The sequence below is a fragment of the Phragmites australis genome, chromosome 1, assembly GCF_958298935.1.
Source record: "Phragmites australis chromosome 1, lpPhrAust1.1, whole genome shotgun sequence".
Taxonomy (NCBI): Eukaryota; Viridiplantae; Streptophyta; class Magnoliopsida; order Poales; family Poaceae; genus Phragmites; species Phragmites australis.
This window is the reverse complement of record NC_084921.1, coordinates 44,285,369-44,300,889: the sequence shown is the minus strand read 5'-3', so window position 1 is coordinate 44,300,889 and position 15,521 is coordinate 44,285,369. Positions and strand designations below refer to the sequence as shown.

Genomic DNA, 15,521 nt, shown 5'->3' with positions numbered 1-15,521 from the left:
CCTACAAAACCCTAGTCGGGCACGGTGCTAGCACACCGGTGTACGACGTTCCATCTCTGTATGTGTGGATACTGTGGAGACACTGCTGTCGTTGTTGTGATACTGATCGGTGACAAGGACGCTAGGAAGAGACGCTCAGTTCATGATGAGATCGACTACTTTCTCTTCGTGGACGTGCATGACTCTTCTTCCATTGCACTGCGCGTCTAGTGCTAACGTCTATGATCCCCTACTCGTATGGTTTTCTGGTTAAACACGGTATAGAAATTTTGATTTGTGCTAGCGTAGTCTACTTGTTTTCTAACAGTGGTATCAGAGTCTACATGTATAGTTTTTTATCTGGATCGATCACATATAGTTGATATGTTGTAGTAATAGATTGGATCTATTAGTGTTCTTATGATCGGTTCATATGATGGATCGGTGATGCACGGTTTGATGTAATAGGGGTCGGATGAGGTGTGAATCAATGGAACCATATGACCAAAAGATTAGCTCGCTCTCTTATCTAGCCACGCGTGCGACTTACCCCTACCAGTTGGAATCACCATTAGGGCTAACAGCGCGCGCCGCTGCATGGTTGGATAAACATCAGATTGAGGTTATGTGTGTTGTCATCATTTCCAGAAAACCTCACGCGATGATCAACATGATTGATTTAGTGAAAATTGAGACATTTTGAATGACTCGGAATCGGTTTGATATGATCAATCTAATGAGATTTTCATAGATATGATCTATATATTTCTGAGAGGTTTTCAGTGTGTTGCCTTGAAACCCGCACAGGGGGTGGCTTCCCTCTTGACCCCCGCCCGCTGATTGGTGTTGCGTAGCGTACACGCATAGATTGTTATAATAACATGCTCACATCGTGATATTAGAATTTGATTCTACGTTTAACTTATTTTTGCAGAGAATGATGTGACTGGTATGACCTTATTATGTATGTGATACATGCATATAATTTTATGGTCTATATGTCATGGTTAATTGCAGTCTAAGGCTGTTATGTTATTGTATAACGGTCTGCGTGCCAACATATGATACTTGATATTACCATGTAATTCATTACTATCTATTAGGTATAGTAGCTTAGTATATGATCATGGAACATTCAAGTTTGATGGCTATAAGGATAGGAAACTTGGCGATGGAAATCACCATGGGAAGGTCCATACGATGTCACAGTTAATCTGATTATCTGTGATATTTTTTATATTCCTATCATACTATTCTTTCATGTTTTATATGTGGTGGATATGATTATTATGATAGATTAGTTTTTCTAAAAAAATTAAGAGTAATTGATGTCCTTCCAATAGCTGCACTTATTAAAATTTGATTGTTGTGTGGTAGGTCTACCAAAGTAGGGTACCTTCAACTATCTTATTAAATGGGATAGATATCGGACATCTGTAGTATAGTGTTGGTTTACTTAACAAAACTATCAAAATAGTTTTTGACTTTAGGGCATGGTGTTGGGCAGCGCAGCATTCGATGCCAAGCAATAAACAAAAGTCACATATGGATGTGATTAGCAAGTTATTGCTTACCTTCATCACTAGGTTTCTAGCAGTGATGCCAAAGCTCACTAGAACTTAGATGAATATTGAAGCGCCCCGGGTTATCCCCGGTGCTTAAAATAATTATTATACCAGTCTCTGGATCAATCGCTGGTAAATAAGAGTCTTACAACAGGTAATATCAATACCATACAACTCGAGGGCCGGTGAGCATAATCCACCAACCTAATAAAACATACAACACTAAGCCCAAGTGCATTATTATAAGGATCCATGATAACAGAGTACACAACAGAGGCAGCATGGAGAACACGCCACTCCACAGACAACTCAGGTGCGGACGTGACCAAGCTTACTCGTCTTCCTCACCGTCTGCCTCGGTGAAGTTCGGATCATCCTTTGAAAGTACAAGCAAGGGTGAGTACAAGAGTACTCAACAAGTCTCAACTCTTGCCCTACGACAGGGGTACGAATACATGCATAAGAGGATGACAAGGATAAGCTGTAAGGTTGAATTTTGCAGAAAGCTAAGTTGTACACATGCATGGTTAATTTTATATAAAACGGTTTATGAAAATGACATCAGTAATAAAATATGGTTGTCCAAGTTTTATTGTTGCTGGACACCTCATCCATGGCAACCCACGGCACACGACCGGACCTATATTCCAAAACAGGGCATACCTTGCCCACTCACTCACAAGGAGAACACACGCAACCCAGCTAGTTGCTGCGACCGAACCATAGTTCGTCCATGACCGAGGACACGGCTATTCGAATAGTTTTACCTCTGCAGAGTTGTACACTTTACCCACAAGCTGAGTTCGACAACATTCCACCGCCGTGGAAGCGCGACTCAACAAAGCCATTACTCACCACAACATCATCACACTAACCACCTACGGGAGCTAACCAGGGGTTCATGACCTTTAGCTAGGCCAAAAAAAGGGTCGCCAAGCCTGCACCTGCTCCATGGTTCCCCTCTGCACACCTGCCTCCAGACGATAGTAGACTAGCTGGGGGGATTTAGACTAAGCCCTGCCCATACAGGGTCGAGTGGTTGTACTGTATAGACGAGGTAGGATGTCACACCAACTCGGTCCTTAAACAAGTCAAGGCAAGCATCTCCACATGAAGCCTGCCACACGGGCATCACTCCTCCCGAAGCTTGTCTCACCAACAGCGCTCCAACTCCCTAGGCATTCTCAAAGGAACCCTAATTTGCCCCAGCTCTAACCCTAACTCAGGAATTATCATTATCATCCAACGAGGTTTTACCCAATCATAACCCATACAACACAAACACCAAGTTTTATACCTTTGAAAAGCTAGATATGATTAAGCATAAAGTAACAGTAAAGATTATCATTCCTAAGCATATTAGTACAAGGTAATCACCTAGGCATAAGTAAATTATCTATGAAGAGGTCCTAGGTTTACAAGATTAAGCACACAGAATAAACACGAATGGCTGGCTAAGCTATATTAGGTTATAACTAGATCAACAGTTTAAAATATGCCAACTAGTAACACTGCATGTATTATATCAGAGTAAAATGACTGCTACGGGTTGTGTTGATAAAACTGGATTCAATATGGTCAAAGGGAAACGGATTGATACCTGTCTTCATTGAAGTCCTCGAGGGGGTCCTGCTCGAACTCCTGGGTTCCTGGCACCTCCTCCTTCTCCTCAACGAACTCTCCGGCGTCTAGTCGCGACAAACAAACAAGGAAACACACAATAAATACAAATAAAAAATATAAATAAATTTTGAAATAAATATAAAATGGTATGAATGGATAGATCTTGAATTTAGAAGAATATTGGTAGAAGAATCGTCGAAATCGGAGTTGAAACGGAGGAATTATGGGCTTTGGAAGTTTATCGGTGGAATAAAAGAAAAAGGGGGAATATTCTTGGGATATTCCACTGAAATTCGGTTTTCTGGAAAAAGGTGAAAGAGTACTATGCACGGTGGGCTGTATATGGCGTTGGGCTTGGCTAGTGGGCCGGTCTTCTGGGCCAAAGTAGCCCACAGCGGCCTGGCGGGGCGGCCGGTCAGCAGACGGCGTTAAGGCACCGGGCCCACCTATGGGTTAAGGCAGAGAGAGAGAGGGGTGATAGGGGGAGATGGCGGGAAACGTCGGCTCAGAGGGGTGGTGCGGGACTGCGGTGGGGAGACTTCCGCAGCGGAGCACTGCCGGAAAGCTCGCCGGAAGACCTTTCCGACCGTCGTTCTCGACGGCGAATGTACCGGAAGAGAGAGGGAGGTGTGGGGAATCCATTTTTGTGATGAACCGAGCGAGGGGAGGGATAGGATGGGCTGGCGTCTGGTGGCTATAGCGGCGGATCAGGGAGAATGCGTGGAGCTCGGTGAGGACTGGTGAGGCGGAGAGGGGTGTATGGGAGGGTGGAGGTGCTCCGTGGTCAAGAATGGCAGCGGTTGGGGTTTGGGCGGGGCTATTTATAGGTAAGGGAGGACCGAGAGCTCGAGCGGCGAGGACGTGCTCGCCGAGCTCGGTACAAGCGGCGTAATTGCGGCCGCATGCGAGAGAACAGCATGGCGGCCGTGCGAGCCTCTGCACGCGCGTACTGGGTGAGCGAAGGAGAAGGGGGCCGGGGGCACGCGGTCGACAACGTGGTGTCTGACGGCTGGCTTTTCGCACTCGGTCGTCATTGGTACAGCGGAGAGGTGACAAGCTAGGCAGGGGAAGGAACAGGAGGACGGCATGGCGATGAGGCATGCGCACCGTGTGGCAGAGGGGGGGGGGGTCACAGGCGTTCAGTGGCTGAGCGAGCTCCACGCGCACGTGTGCGCGTACCGCTTGGGCACGACGCTGTCCCGAGGATGAAGAAGGGGGTACGCGGGCCGGGCTGGACGTTCATAGGAGAAGGGGAGAGGGAAGGGAGCTGAATGGGCCGGAGGGGAGAGGAGAGGTGTTCGGCCTAGGGGGAGAAAGGAGGACCGGGCCGGAAGGGAGAAAAGGACCGGGTCAGCCAAAAGAGATGGGAAGGAGGGAGAAGAAGTGGAGGAATGAGCCGGGTTAGGGAGAAGGGAAAAATTGAGCCCAAATAAGGGAAGTTTTGGAATTTTGGGAGAAGATTTATAAATGATTTTCAAAAGATTTGAAAGGTTTATTTGAATGCATTTTGAAATTTGATTAGGCCAAAACTGGGATGTTACAAATATATATCTTGGAACACTATATGTCGTTAGAGGGAAAATGATTGTAAAATATATAGTGGAGGGTCTTTTATTAAATTGTTTAATAGAAGATTCACATAAACTTAGTGCCGAATTTGCATGTTTATTTTCTGTTGTAGATCATGACACCTACCATTAGGAGCGCTTCTAGTTTTAACTTGCGATCGATTCTTGAAAAATAGAAGCTTTCTAGAACAAACTTTATTGATTGGTATCGCAATCTGAGAAGTATTCTCAAGCAAGAGAAAAAGGAATACGTTGTAGAGATTCCTTATCCTCTTGAACCAGAAGAGGGTGTCATAACTGCTGAAAAGCAGGCTTTTGAGAAGCACACCAATGATGCACTTGATATTAGTTGTCTCATGCTTGCCACAATGAACTCTGAGCTGTAGAAGCAATATGAGAATATGAATGCTTATAATATGATTGTAGGACTCCGTGGCATGTTTGAGAACCAAGCTAGGGCTGAGAGGTTCAATACCTCAAAGTCCTTATTTGTGTGCAGGTTGGCAGAAGATAGCATAGTCAGTCCTCATGTGATCAAGATAATCGGTTACATTGAGAGTTTGAAAAAACTTGGTTTTCCCCTTAGCACTAAGTTGACTACTAATGTGATTCTCCAATTGCTCCTTGCGAGTTTCGAGCCGTTCATTATGAACTTTCATATGAATAGCATGAAGAAAAATATGGTTGAATTGCATGGGATGCTAAAGACTACTAAGAAAAGTATTAAGAAAAGCTATAATCATGTGATGATGGTTCGTAAGGATAGTAAGAAGAGAAAGTGTAAGGCTAAGGCTAAAACATCATATGAGATCTCAAACTCTAATCCTAAACCTGTTAAAGAGATCAAGGTTGGCCCTGCTGTTGCTGATGCTTGTTACCACTGTCATAAGCCTGGCTATTAGCGGAGAAACTGTAAGATATACTTGGAAGAACTCATGAAGAAGAAGGGAAGTGAGACTTCTACTTCGGGTATAAATATTATTGAAATTAATCTTGCTACTCGTCCTAATGATTCATGGGTATTTGAACCGGTGCGATGATTCATACTTGCAAATTGTTGTAGGGACTAAGAAGGACTAGAAGTATTGCAAGAGGCGAGGTGGATATTCATGTTGACAATGGAGCAAAAGTTGTTACGCTGGTTATTGGTACTTATCCCTTGTCATTACCCTCATGATTAGTTTTGGATTTAAATAATTGTTATTATGTTTCGACCTTGGACAGAAATATTATTTCTTCTTCATGTTTATAAGAAGATAATGGTTTTTAAGTCATAATAAAGAACAAGTGTTGTTCAATTTATTTAAATGACATGTTATATGGTCGTTGTTAATTGGTGAATAGACTCCATATTCTAGATCTTGAGGATGTCCCTATCTATAACATTAATGCAAAGAGGCTTCGGTCTAATGATTTGAATCCCACTTGTGCTTGTTATTGTCGCTTGGATTATATAAATGAGAGGTGCATGGAGAAGCTCCATAAAGATGGTCTTCTAGCTTCATTTTGTTTCGAAGCATTTGATACATGCAAATTGTGTTTACTTGGCAATATGACTAAGACTCCTTTCACTGGTCAAAGCTAAAGGGCGAATGAATTATTGGCCCTTGTGCATATAGATGTATGTGGATCAATGAGTTTTACAGCTAGAGGTGGTTTTCAGTGTTTCATTACTTTCATTAACGATTTTAGTAGATATGGTTACATCTACTTAATGAGGCACAAGTTTGAATCCTTTGAAAAGTTCAAAAAATTCCAGAATGTGGTACAAAATTAAATGGGAAAGACAATTGAATTTCTACGATCAGATCATAGAGGTGAATATTTGAGTCATGAGTTTGGTGATCATCTAAAGCAACGTAAAATTGTTCCACAATAGACTCCGCCAGAAACGCCTCAATGGAATAGGGTATCTGAACAGAGGAATCAAACCTTGTTAGACATGGTCCAATCCATGATGAGCTAATATGATATTTCATTATCCTTCTAGGGATATGCTTTAGAAACCACTGCGTTTAGATTAAACAGGGTTCCATCTAAAGTTGTAGCGAAGACGTCGTGTGAGATATGGACTAAGAAGCATCCCGCATTGTCTTTTCTTAAGATATGGGGTTGTGAGGCTTATATAAAACATTTGATGTCTGATAAGCTTAATTCCAGATCTGTTAAATGCTTCTTTGTGGGGTATTCTAGGGAAACTAAAGGATATTATTTCTATAACCGGGAAAAGTCAAAGTATTTGTCACCTGGAATGGTGTCTTTTTGGAGAAAGAATTTCTCTCAAAAAGAGTTAGTGGGAGCATAGAAACACCAGAAAGTGTTTCAGCTTCTACTGAATCTCAATAGGATGTGAAAGATGTTGTAGAACCTATTGTTGAGCCACCAGCCCCACACAGGTCTGAAAGGGTACGTCGCGTAACTGAACGGTTCACACTCCTAACCACGGGGCAGCGCAATATATTATTGTTAGACAATGATGAGTCCAAGAACTATACAAAAGCAATGGTGAGATCAGACTCTAAGAAATGTCTTGGAGCTATAAGATTCAAATTAGAATCCATGTGAGGGAATCAGGTTTGGAACTTGGTTGATCTGCTTGATGGTGTAAAAACCATTGAGTGTAAATGAGTTTTTAAGAAAAAGATAGACATGGATGAAAACGTTCACATCTATAGGGCACAATTGGTGGCCAAAAGTTTCAAACAAATTCAAGGTGTTGATTATGATGCAACATTTTCGCCTGTCGTAATGCTGAAGTCTATTCGGATCCTCCTAGCGGTTGCTGCATATTTTGACTATGAGATATGGAAATGGATGTCAAAATGACTTTCCTTTATAGAAACCTAAGTGAGGATGTGTACATAACACAACCTGAATGTTTTATCAATCCGAAAAATGTTGAGAAGATATGAAAGCTTCAAAAGTCCATCTATAGGTTGAATCAAGCATCTCAGAGTTGGTACCTTCATTTTGATGAAGTTGTCAGGGTTTGGCTTTATCAAGAACAAAGAAGAATCTTGTGTTTAAAAAAGACTAGTGGGAGCGCACTTGTGTTTCTGATCTTATATGTAGATGATATATTGTTGATCGAGAATGATATTCCAATGCTTGATACTGTCAAATATTCATTGTGAAAGAGTTTCTCAATGAAAGATCTAGGAGAGGCAGCATATATATTAGGCATAAAGATCTATAGAGATAGATTGAAAGGACTGATCAGATTAAGTCAAAGTACATACATTGAGAAGGTATTGAAACTGTTTAATATGCAGGATTCCAAGAAAAGCTTTCTGCCAATGTCATATGGTACTAGTCTTAGCAAGAGTTAGTGTCCCATAACACCTGATGAGCGGGATAAGATGAGTACAATCCCATATGCTTTGACTATTGAAGCTATCATGTATGCCATGCTTTGTATGTGTCTGGATGTCTCCTATACTCTAAGTATTGCTAGCAGATACTAATTAAACCTAGGTGAAACTCACTGGGTAGCAACTAAGAATATCCTAAAGTACTTCAAAAGAACTAAAAATATGTTCTTGGTCTAAGAGGAGCTCATTGTAAATGATTACACTGGTGCTAGCTTTCAAACCAACAAGGACAATTTCAGATCGTAGTTTGGATTTGTGTTTCGTCTTAATGGAGGCGCAATGAGTTGGAAGAGTTCCAAACAAGAAACGGATGCTGATTCAACGACGGAGGCTGAGTACATAACAGCTTCTGAAGCGGCAAAAGAGGATGGTGTGGTATCTAGTGCATCTAGTCTAATGGACTTCTATTGTGATAATAGTGGAGTCATTGCACAAATCAAAGAGCCTAGATCGCACCAGAAGTCCAAACACATACTACGATGCTATCACCTCATCTAAGAGATCTTAGATAGAAGTGACATAAAAATATACAAGGTGCACATGGATTCAAATATTACTGATCTATTGACGAAACCTCTCTCGAAGCCCAAGCATGATGCACACATGAGCTCTATAGGTATTAGATACTTGCATGATTGAGTCTCGTGCATGTGAAAGATGCCTATGTTTATGTGCTTTTGAGCAATCGTTTATTTGGTTCTTTGAATAATTATTATTTATATTGCTTAGCAAGTATGTGATTTATTTGTGAAACTCTTTTGTTGTATTATGGTGTTAATTCTAAATTATCTCTAATCTCATATTATTATGCGAGACAATAATGATTCATAGATTAGCGCATTGATTGACAGATGATCATGTTTCACGGATCGTAGATATGGAGATATCAAATCAATAATGTGGACACATGTTAGAGAACATAGTGTTGGATTGACCCACCTTAAGACCCTGCTAGGATGTTATTTATTGTGCCATCAGTTGTAGTATCGAATGATGCACTTGCAGAATCCTTTAACCTGAGATGATCATTGATTCCCATAATGTGAATTAATATACTTAGAGACTTACAAACGTTATTCCGTAACTGGATAGTTATAAAGGTAGTTTTCAGATATGCTATGAAACATGTCTTGGTATATGAGCGGTCAAGATAAAATTTGTCCCTCCTAGATAACGGGAGATATATCTCTAGGCTACTCGATTTTGGATGGATTAAGAAAGTGCATGACTATGTCAACATGATTAAAGAGTTGATAACACGATAGTAATCCACTATGAGATCGAATGAATGGTTGAGCTATCATAAGGATATCACGTATCTTATCTTGAGCTTAACTGGTATCGTGTGGTGAAGGGATTGGTGCATGAGTATATTAAGGTTCATTCGATATGATTTTTGTGTGCATTCAGGAGTCAATATGTCTTGCTGGGTACTACTATTGACTTGCAATTCAGAAATAGTTTCTGGTTAGCGGTCATTTACAATGAACCTAACATGTAACACGCTTAAAGGTATGTAATTTAAAACTTGCATAATCGATTATAGTGCAAGTGAGAGATTATTGGTGATATACTCTAGAGGCATCTAATTAAAGGTACATTAGGATTTAGAGTTATGATGAACTTTAATGTGATTAAAGACTATTAGCGTGCTCTATATAAGAAGAGGCATGAGCTATAGACATATAGATTCTGTCACCTAAAACTCTGGCCATCACCTCTTGCTACCTCCCTATGAACCCTAGTTAGACACGGTGCTAGCACACCAACGTATGACGTTTCATCTTTATATGTGTGGATACTGTTGAAGTGCTGCTATCATGGTTGCGGTGTTGATTAGCGATAAGAACGATAGAAGGAAACACTCGGTTTATGACGAGATTGACTATTTCCTTTTTATGGACACACACGACTTTTCTTCTATTATATTACATGTCCAGTGATAACGATCGTAATCCTTTACCCGTATAGTTTTTTGATTGAACAAGATAAAAACATTTAATTTAGGCTAACTTAGCCTACCTGCTTTCAACACTCATCTCATGTGATCTGCCGAATTCCAGCACGTGAAGTGCCGATGCGTCTGGTCGCTCGGAGGCCGGAGCACCGGGCACGACGCGTGCTCCACGCCAGTCCAGCCTCCGAGAGCCGGCACCCCCACCGCCGCAGGCACGACCGACACAGCCGCGGGCCCCAGCAGCCGAGCAGGGACCCCGCGTTTTCCTGGACGGGTAAACGGCGGCTGGTGACACATCGTGCCGCGCAGTCATCAGTTGCTGCCGGCCGGGTTTGCACCCCCGCTGCTGGGGTTGCGTCGCCACCGACAGCCGCCGTCCCGGCTCCACACAACGAATCATTCGCCCGCACCTCACGTGCTCCGTCGCTCCCGCTGCCTGCCCGTGCTGTGCCGGTGTGGTCGGTTCGTTGCGTCGCACGCCCTCGTTGTAGTTGGCCGCGCCGCGCCGCGCCGCGCCGAGCTGAGCTGAGCTGAGACAAGAAGCGGAAGCGCCTGCGCGCCGAACTGACATCTGCCGGATCTCGAGAGCACCGTTTATCCCTTAGGTAATTACCCCCGGTGGATTACTTAATTGGTTGAGCTGATTAGCCCGGGCGAGCGGCATGAATGTCGTACTTTCTTCCCCTGGTTGCTCTCCAGCTGGAAGCAAAAGCGGAGGTAAAAAAAAACAAAGGGAAGAAAAAGGTAGGCCTTTTTAATTAGGGTGTTTTAAATTATTATCATTATAAATATCACAGTTTTAAAATATAACACTATATTTTCAGCATTTAGAAAGATGTTATTATAAATCACCTAAATCTTTATAAATATAAAAAATATAGTGATATATTTTAAAACTGTAATATTGTAATGGTATAAATTAAAAAAGCCCTTTTAATTACGAGGTGGTGGTCGCGGTAATCATGGTTCATAAAGTTGGACTTGTCCGAGATGAGGCCGATTGGATCCCCGCCGCGACGTGGTGAGCTCTTTCTTCCGCTGCTACCTGTTCTCCCTCTGCTCGTGCGCGCTACGCTTCGCTTCGTGGGGTCGTGTCCGGCTCCGGCCGGCCTCCTAATAGCTCACCAGCATTTCCTTCTCTGCTCGTATTAATCTTTGCCTCCCTCCTCCCCTGTCCCTGCATGTTCCACCTCGGCTACAGGTGGTTTCGTTGATGAGGTGAGCTGGTGAGGTGTCGAGGGGGAGCCAAAGCCAGGAACCGGCGGCGTTTGGTGTGGGGTGTTCCGCGAGGTGGCAATGGCGCCGTGGTGGGGGCGGGAGGTGCGGGGAGGGGGCGGGACGTCGGTGGTGGTGAAGATGGAGAGCCCGGACTGGGCCGTCCCGGAGTCGGAGGTGGCGGCAGGAGAGGGGGGCAAGGCGGGCCGCGGCAAGAACGCGCGCCAGATCACGTGGGTGCTGCTGCTCAAGGCGCACCGCGCCGCGGGGAAGCTCACGGGCGCCGCCTCCGCCGCGCTGTCCGTGGCGGCCGCCGCGCGGAGGCGGGTGGCTGCGGGGCGGACCGACTCCGACGCGCCGCTCGGGGAGAGCCCGGTCCTGCGCACCAGGTTCTACGGTTGCCTCCGCGCCTTCCTCGTCCTGTCCATGCTCCTCCTCGCCGTCGACATCGCCGCGCACCTCCAGGGCTGGCACCTCGCCGTCGACGTCCCCGACCTGCTCGCCGTCGAGGGGCTCTTCGCCGCCGCCTACTCGTCCTGGGCGCGCGTCCGCCTCGAGTATCTCGCGCCGGCGCTGCAGTTCCTGGCCAACGCGTGCGTCGTGCTGTTCATGATCCAGAGCGCCGACCGCCTCATCCTGTGCCTCGGTTGCCTCTGGATCAGGCTCAAGGGAATCAAGCCTGTGCCCAAGACCGGCGGCAAAGGGTCGGACGACGTGGAGGCCGGCACCGAGGAGTTCCCCATGGTGCTCGTGCAGATTCCAATGTGCAATGAGAAAGAGGTGAGCTGGAAAAGCAAACAAATTTTTTTATTCTCTTCCTGATTTCTGTGTTGGGATGTGCTCAAGGTCGCATTTTGGGATCGGGTGTTGAGTGTTGGCCGCATTGGTTGTTGCAGAGATCGAAATATTCGGTTTTTGAGCTACAATTGGGGGGACCCAACGGGCAGTGGTCGTTGATAGGATTCTAGCTATCATTTGGGGATTGGAATGATGCTTAGAAATGGAATGCAACGGTTTCAATTTCTGGCATCAACTCCGAAAGTACAAGTAGATGGTTACCGCGACATTTTGGTGAGGGTGTTTCTGTTATGAGTGTTTGGTGGTTTAAAGATTCGATTTTGGGATGGGAGTACGTGGATATAAAAAGATTCAGTTTTGGGATGGGGATTGATTTTAAAACACACTAGTGTCTGTCTTGTTTTGCACCTTTTTCCTCCCAAGCACATTTTAGATATTGTTATCATGCCCTTTTGGAAGGTGGGAAGAATTAAAAATTGCAGGAGGATCAGACATTATACTGATCAATGGCGTGGAGGGGAAAACTATTAATATGATGGGTTACTCTATTAGTGTTGTTTTATCTTCACTAAATTATTACTAAAGAAGAAGCTAAGACTTGATTCATTTTAAACATTCCTGAAGCATGGAATGATGGAAACATTGACTAATCTGTGCAATTATTTTGGAACTCTAACCAAATTTCTCGTTCCTTTGAGTTATATGTTTGCAGGTGTACCAGCAATCCATTGGTGCTGTTTGCAGTCTGGACTGGCCAAGGTCAAACTTCTTGGTGCAGGTTCTGGACGATTCTGATGCTGCTGCCACGTCAGCTCTTATTAAGGAGGAGGTGGAGAAGTGGCAACGGGAAGGCGTTCGCATATTGTACCGACACCGTGTAATCCGCGATGGCTACAAGGCTGGAAATCTCAAATCAGCCATGAACTGCAGCTATGTAAAAGATTATGAGTTCGTTGTTATCTTTGATGCTGATTTTCAACCCCAACCAGACTTCCTGAAGCGAACTGTGCCTCATTTCAAGGTTTGTCGAACAAATTTTTGCTTACATTCTTATCTAAGGATGAGTCTCTGTGAATTCTATTGTCTGACTCGCTGTGTGTGGCACTTCCAGGGCAATGATGATGTTGGATTAGTTCAGGCAAGGTGGTCTTTTGTGAACAAGGACGAGAACTTGTTAACTAGACTGCAAAACATAAACCTCTGCTTCCACTTTGAGGTGGAGCAGCAGGTTAATGGGATCTTCCTCAATTTCTTTGGTTTCAATGGAACCGCAGGAGTGTGGAGAATTAAGGCACTTGAGGATTCTGGTGGATGGATGGAGAGGACAACAGTGGAGGACATGGATATTGCTGTCCGAGCACACCTCAAGGGCTGGAAGTTTCTGTTCCTTAACGATGTTGAGGTACTTGCATAAATTCCATTGTGCTTTATGCATATTTTATATTGTGTTCAGACTTGTGATTACAATTAAAGTTCTGCTACACAATTATCCTTTCAGTGCCAGTGTGAATTGCCGGAGTCATATGAAGCATACAGAAAGCAGCAACATCGATGGCATTCTGGTCCCATGCAGTTGTTTAGACTCTGCTTTGTGGATATTATTAAATCGAAGGTATAGACCTTTTCTTGCATGTGTATCCTGAACTTTGGATTGCTCAGCATTATATCAAATTGTAAGAATCCCCTTTTCACACATGGTTTAGGATAATCCGTTGCCCCTTTTCATCTTGTTGAGAATGTTTTAGCTACACTCAATGTGATAATATAGCATGATGGACTATGAAAATGGATTTCTAGAGACTGAATGGGTTCCTTATGTGGCTTGAACCTTCCATGATTCTTATCATGACCCCTCACAATTTCGAGCACTTACTTGAAACCTTGAATTATGCTGCAGAAGCAGAAAAGAGATAGAGAAAAAGAACTTATGTTGGGTATATTATTTCATATGCCAGTGCTGGTTCTTTTTTTGTTTGTTTTTTAACACACAACTGGATTTCCAATTTGACATATGCTAGTTTACTGCGTTCCACTACTTTTGAGGCTTGACACTTATGTATTGCCTGCTCATATTTTTAACACTGTAGTGAAGTTTTATTTAGTCAAATGTTTCCTACAGTTAAAGCTTGGGTAAATTAAATTAATGTGTGAACAAAGTGGGCACGTACGCAATGCACCTATATCGAAGAAAATAACATCAAAATACAAAGCTAATCAGTAACAGTTCAAGCATTTACCGATGTCTACATTTCCGTGGTCTGTGGGACTCAATTCTTATAATAGTCTTTATGCCATTTCTAGTGAAATAAATATAGTTCTTCTTTATCATTATATGTTCAACATTTGATCAGCATGTTTTCTTTCCAAATTTTTAACCTAATTTCTCTTTTGCTCATTGGGTTGGGGCTGACCTTTCTTTCCCTTGCTGCAGATTGGATTTTGGAAGAAGTTCAACCTCATATTTCTTTTCTTTCTCCTCCGCAAACTTATTTTACCCTTCTACTCCTTCACTCTTTTCTGCATCATCCTTCCCATGACAATGTTTATTCCTGAAGCTGAGCTCCCTGCTTGGGTTGTGTGCTACATTCCGGCAACCATGTCCTTACTGAACATCCTCCCAGCCCCCAAATCCTTTCCATTTATTGTCCCCTATCTTCTATTTGAAAATACTATGTCAGTAACCAAATTCAACGCCATGATTTCTGGCTTGTTCCAGCTCGGGAGTGCCTATGAGTGGGTTGTCACAAAGAAATCAGGCCGTTCTTCTGAGGGCGATCTTGTTGCCCTTGTTGAGAAGCAGTCTAAGCAACAAAGAGTAGGGTCTGCACCCAATCTTGACTCCCTTGCAAAGGAGGAGTCCCATCTTAAAAAGGATTCGAAAAAGAAGAAACATAATAGGATATACAGGAAGGAACTAGCACTCTCCTTCCTTCTCTTAACAGCTGCAGCTCGCAGCCTGCTTTCGGTGCAAGGCATACATTTCTACTTCCTTCTGTTCCAAGGGGTCTCATTCTTGGTTGTCGGTCTCGATCTAATCGGCGAGCAAGTTGAGTGATAGAATACTAGGAGCATGATGGATTTCTTTTTGCTGTGAGGGGGCAATGCCATCAAAGATTCAAAGAGCACTTCTGGTAAAGGGAAACGCGGTACATGATTTGATGCATACACAACTACACGAGAAGATTTGATCCCAGTTTCAGGGGGTTATAGTTCGTCAGAGACACTGAAATGATGAAATTTGGAATTGTAGATATATGGTGGCTTGAGAGTTGGGAGTCGACCTGTGAGGAGTCTTGGAGGTCTAATTCTTTTGTATGAATCTTGAGTGGTTAGATGGGTTATTTTGGCTTACTCAACAGTCTACCCTCAAAGGGTGAGATACTGTTATTTTCCATGTACTTTGGCCAGTTGCTACGAATGCATACTGAAGTACTGATAATACGAT

General features: G+C 43.5%; 1 protein-coding gene across 1 annotated transcript; it reads left to right on the top strand.

The window, feature by feature from the left end:
- Positions 1-10,942: 10,942 nt before the first annotated feature.
- On the top strand, positions 10,943-15,515 carry LOC133921546 (probable xyloglucan glycosyltransferase 1). Its single transcript, XM_062366472.1, has 6 exons — positions 10,943-11,084; positions 11,265-12,058; positions 12,789-13,097; positions 13,188-13,478; positions 13,575-13,688; positions 14,508-15,515. The coding sequence occupies exons 2-6, from the start codon at positions 11,360-11,362 to the stop codon at positions 15,129-15,131; spliced, it is 2,037 nt and encodes a 678-aa protein (XP_062222456.1). The 5' UTR covers positions 10,943-11,084; positions 11,265-11,359; the 3' UTR covers positions 15,132-15,515.
- Positions 15,516-15,521: the final 6 nt, after the last annotated feature.

Bases quoted from the DNA above. Each gene is read 5' to 3' on its own strand.
- LOC133921546 (XM_062366472.1), top strand. From the start codon at position 11,360: ATGGCGCCGTGGTGGGGGCGGGAGGTGCGGGGAGGGGGCGGGACGTCG. The intron at 13,098-13,187 runs GTTTGTCGAACA...TGGCACTTCCAG, and splicing joins GAACTGTGCCTCATTTCAAG to GGCAATGATGATGTTGGATT. The intron at 13,689-14,507 runs GTATAGACCTTT...CCCTTGCTGCAG, and splicing joins TGGATATTATTAAATCGAAG to ATTGGATTTTGGAAGAAGTT.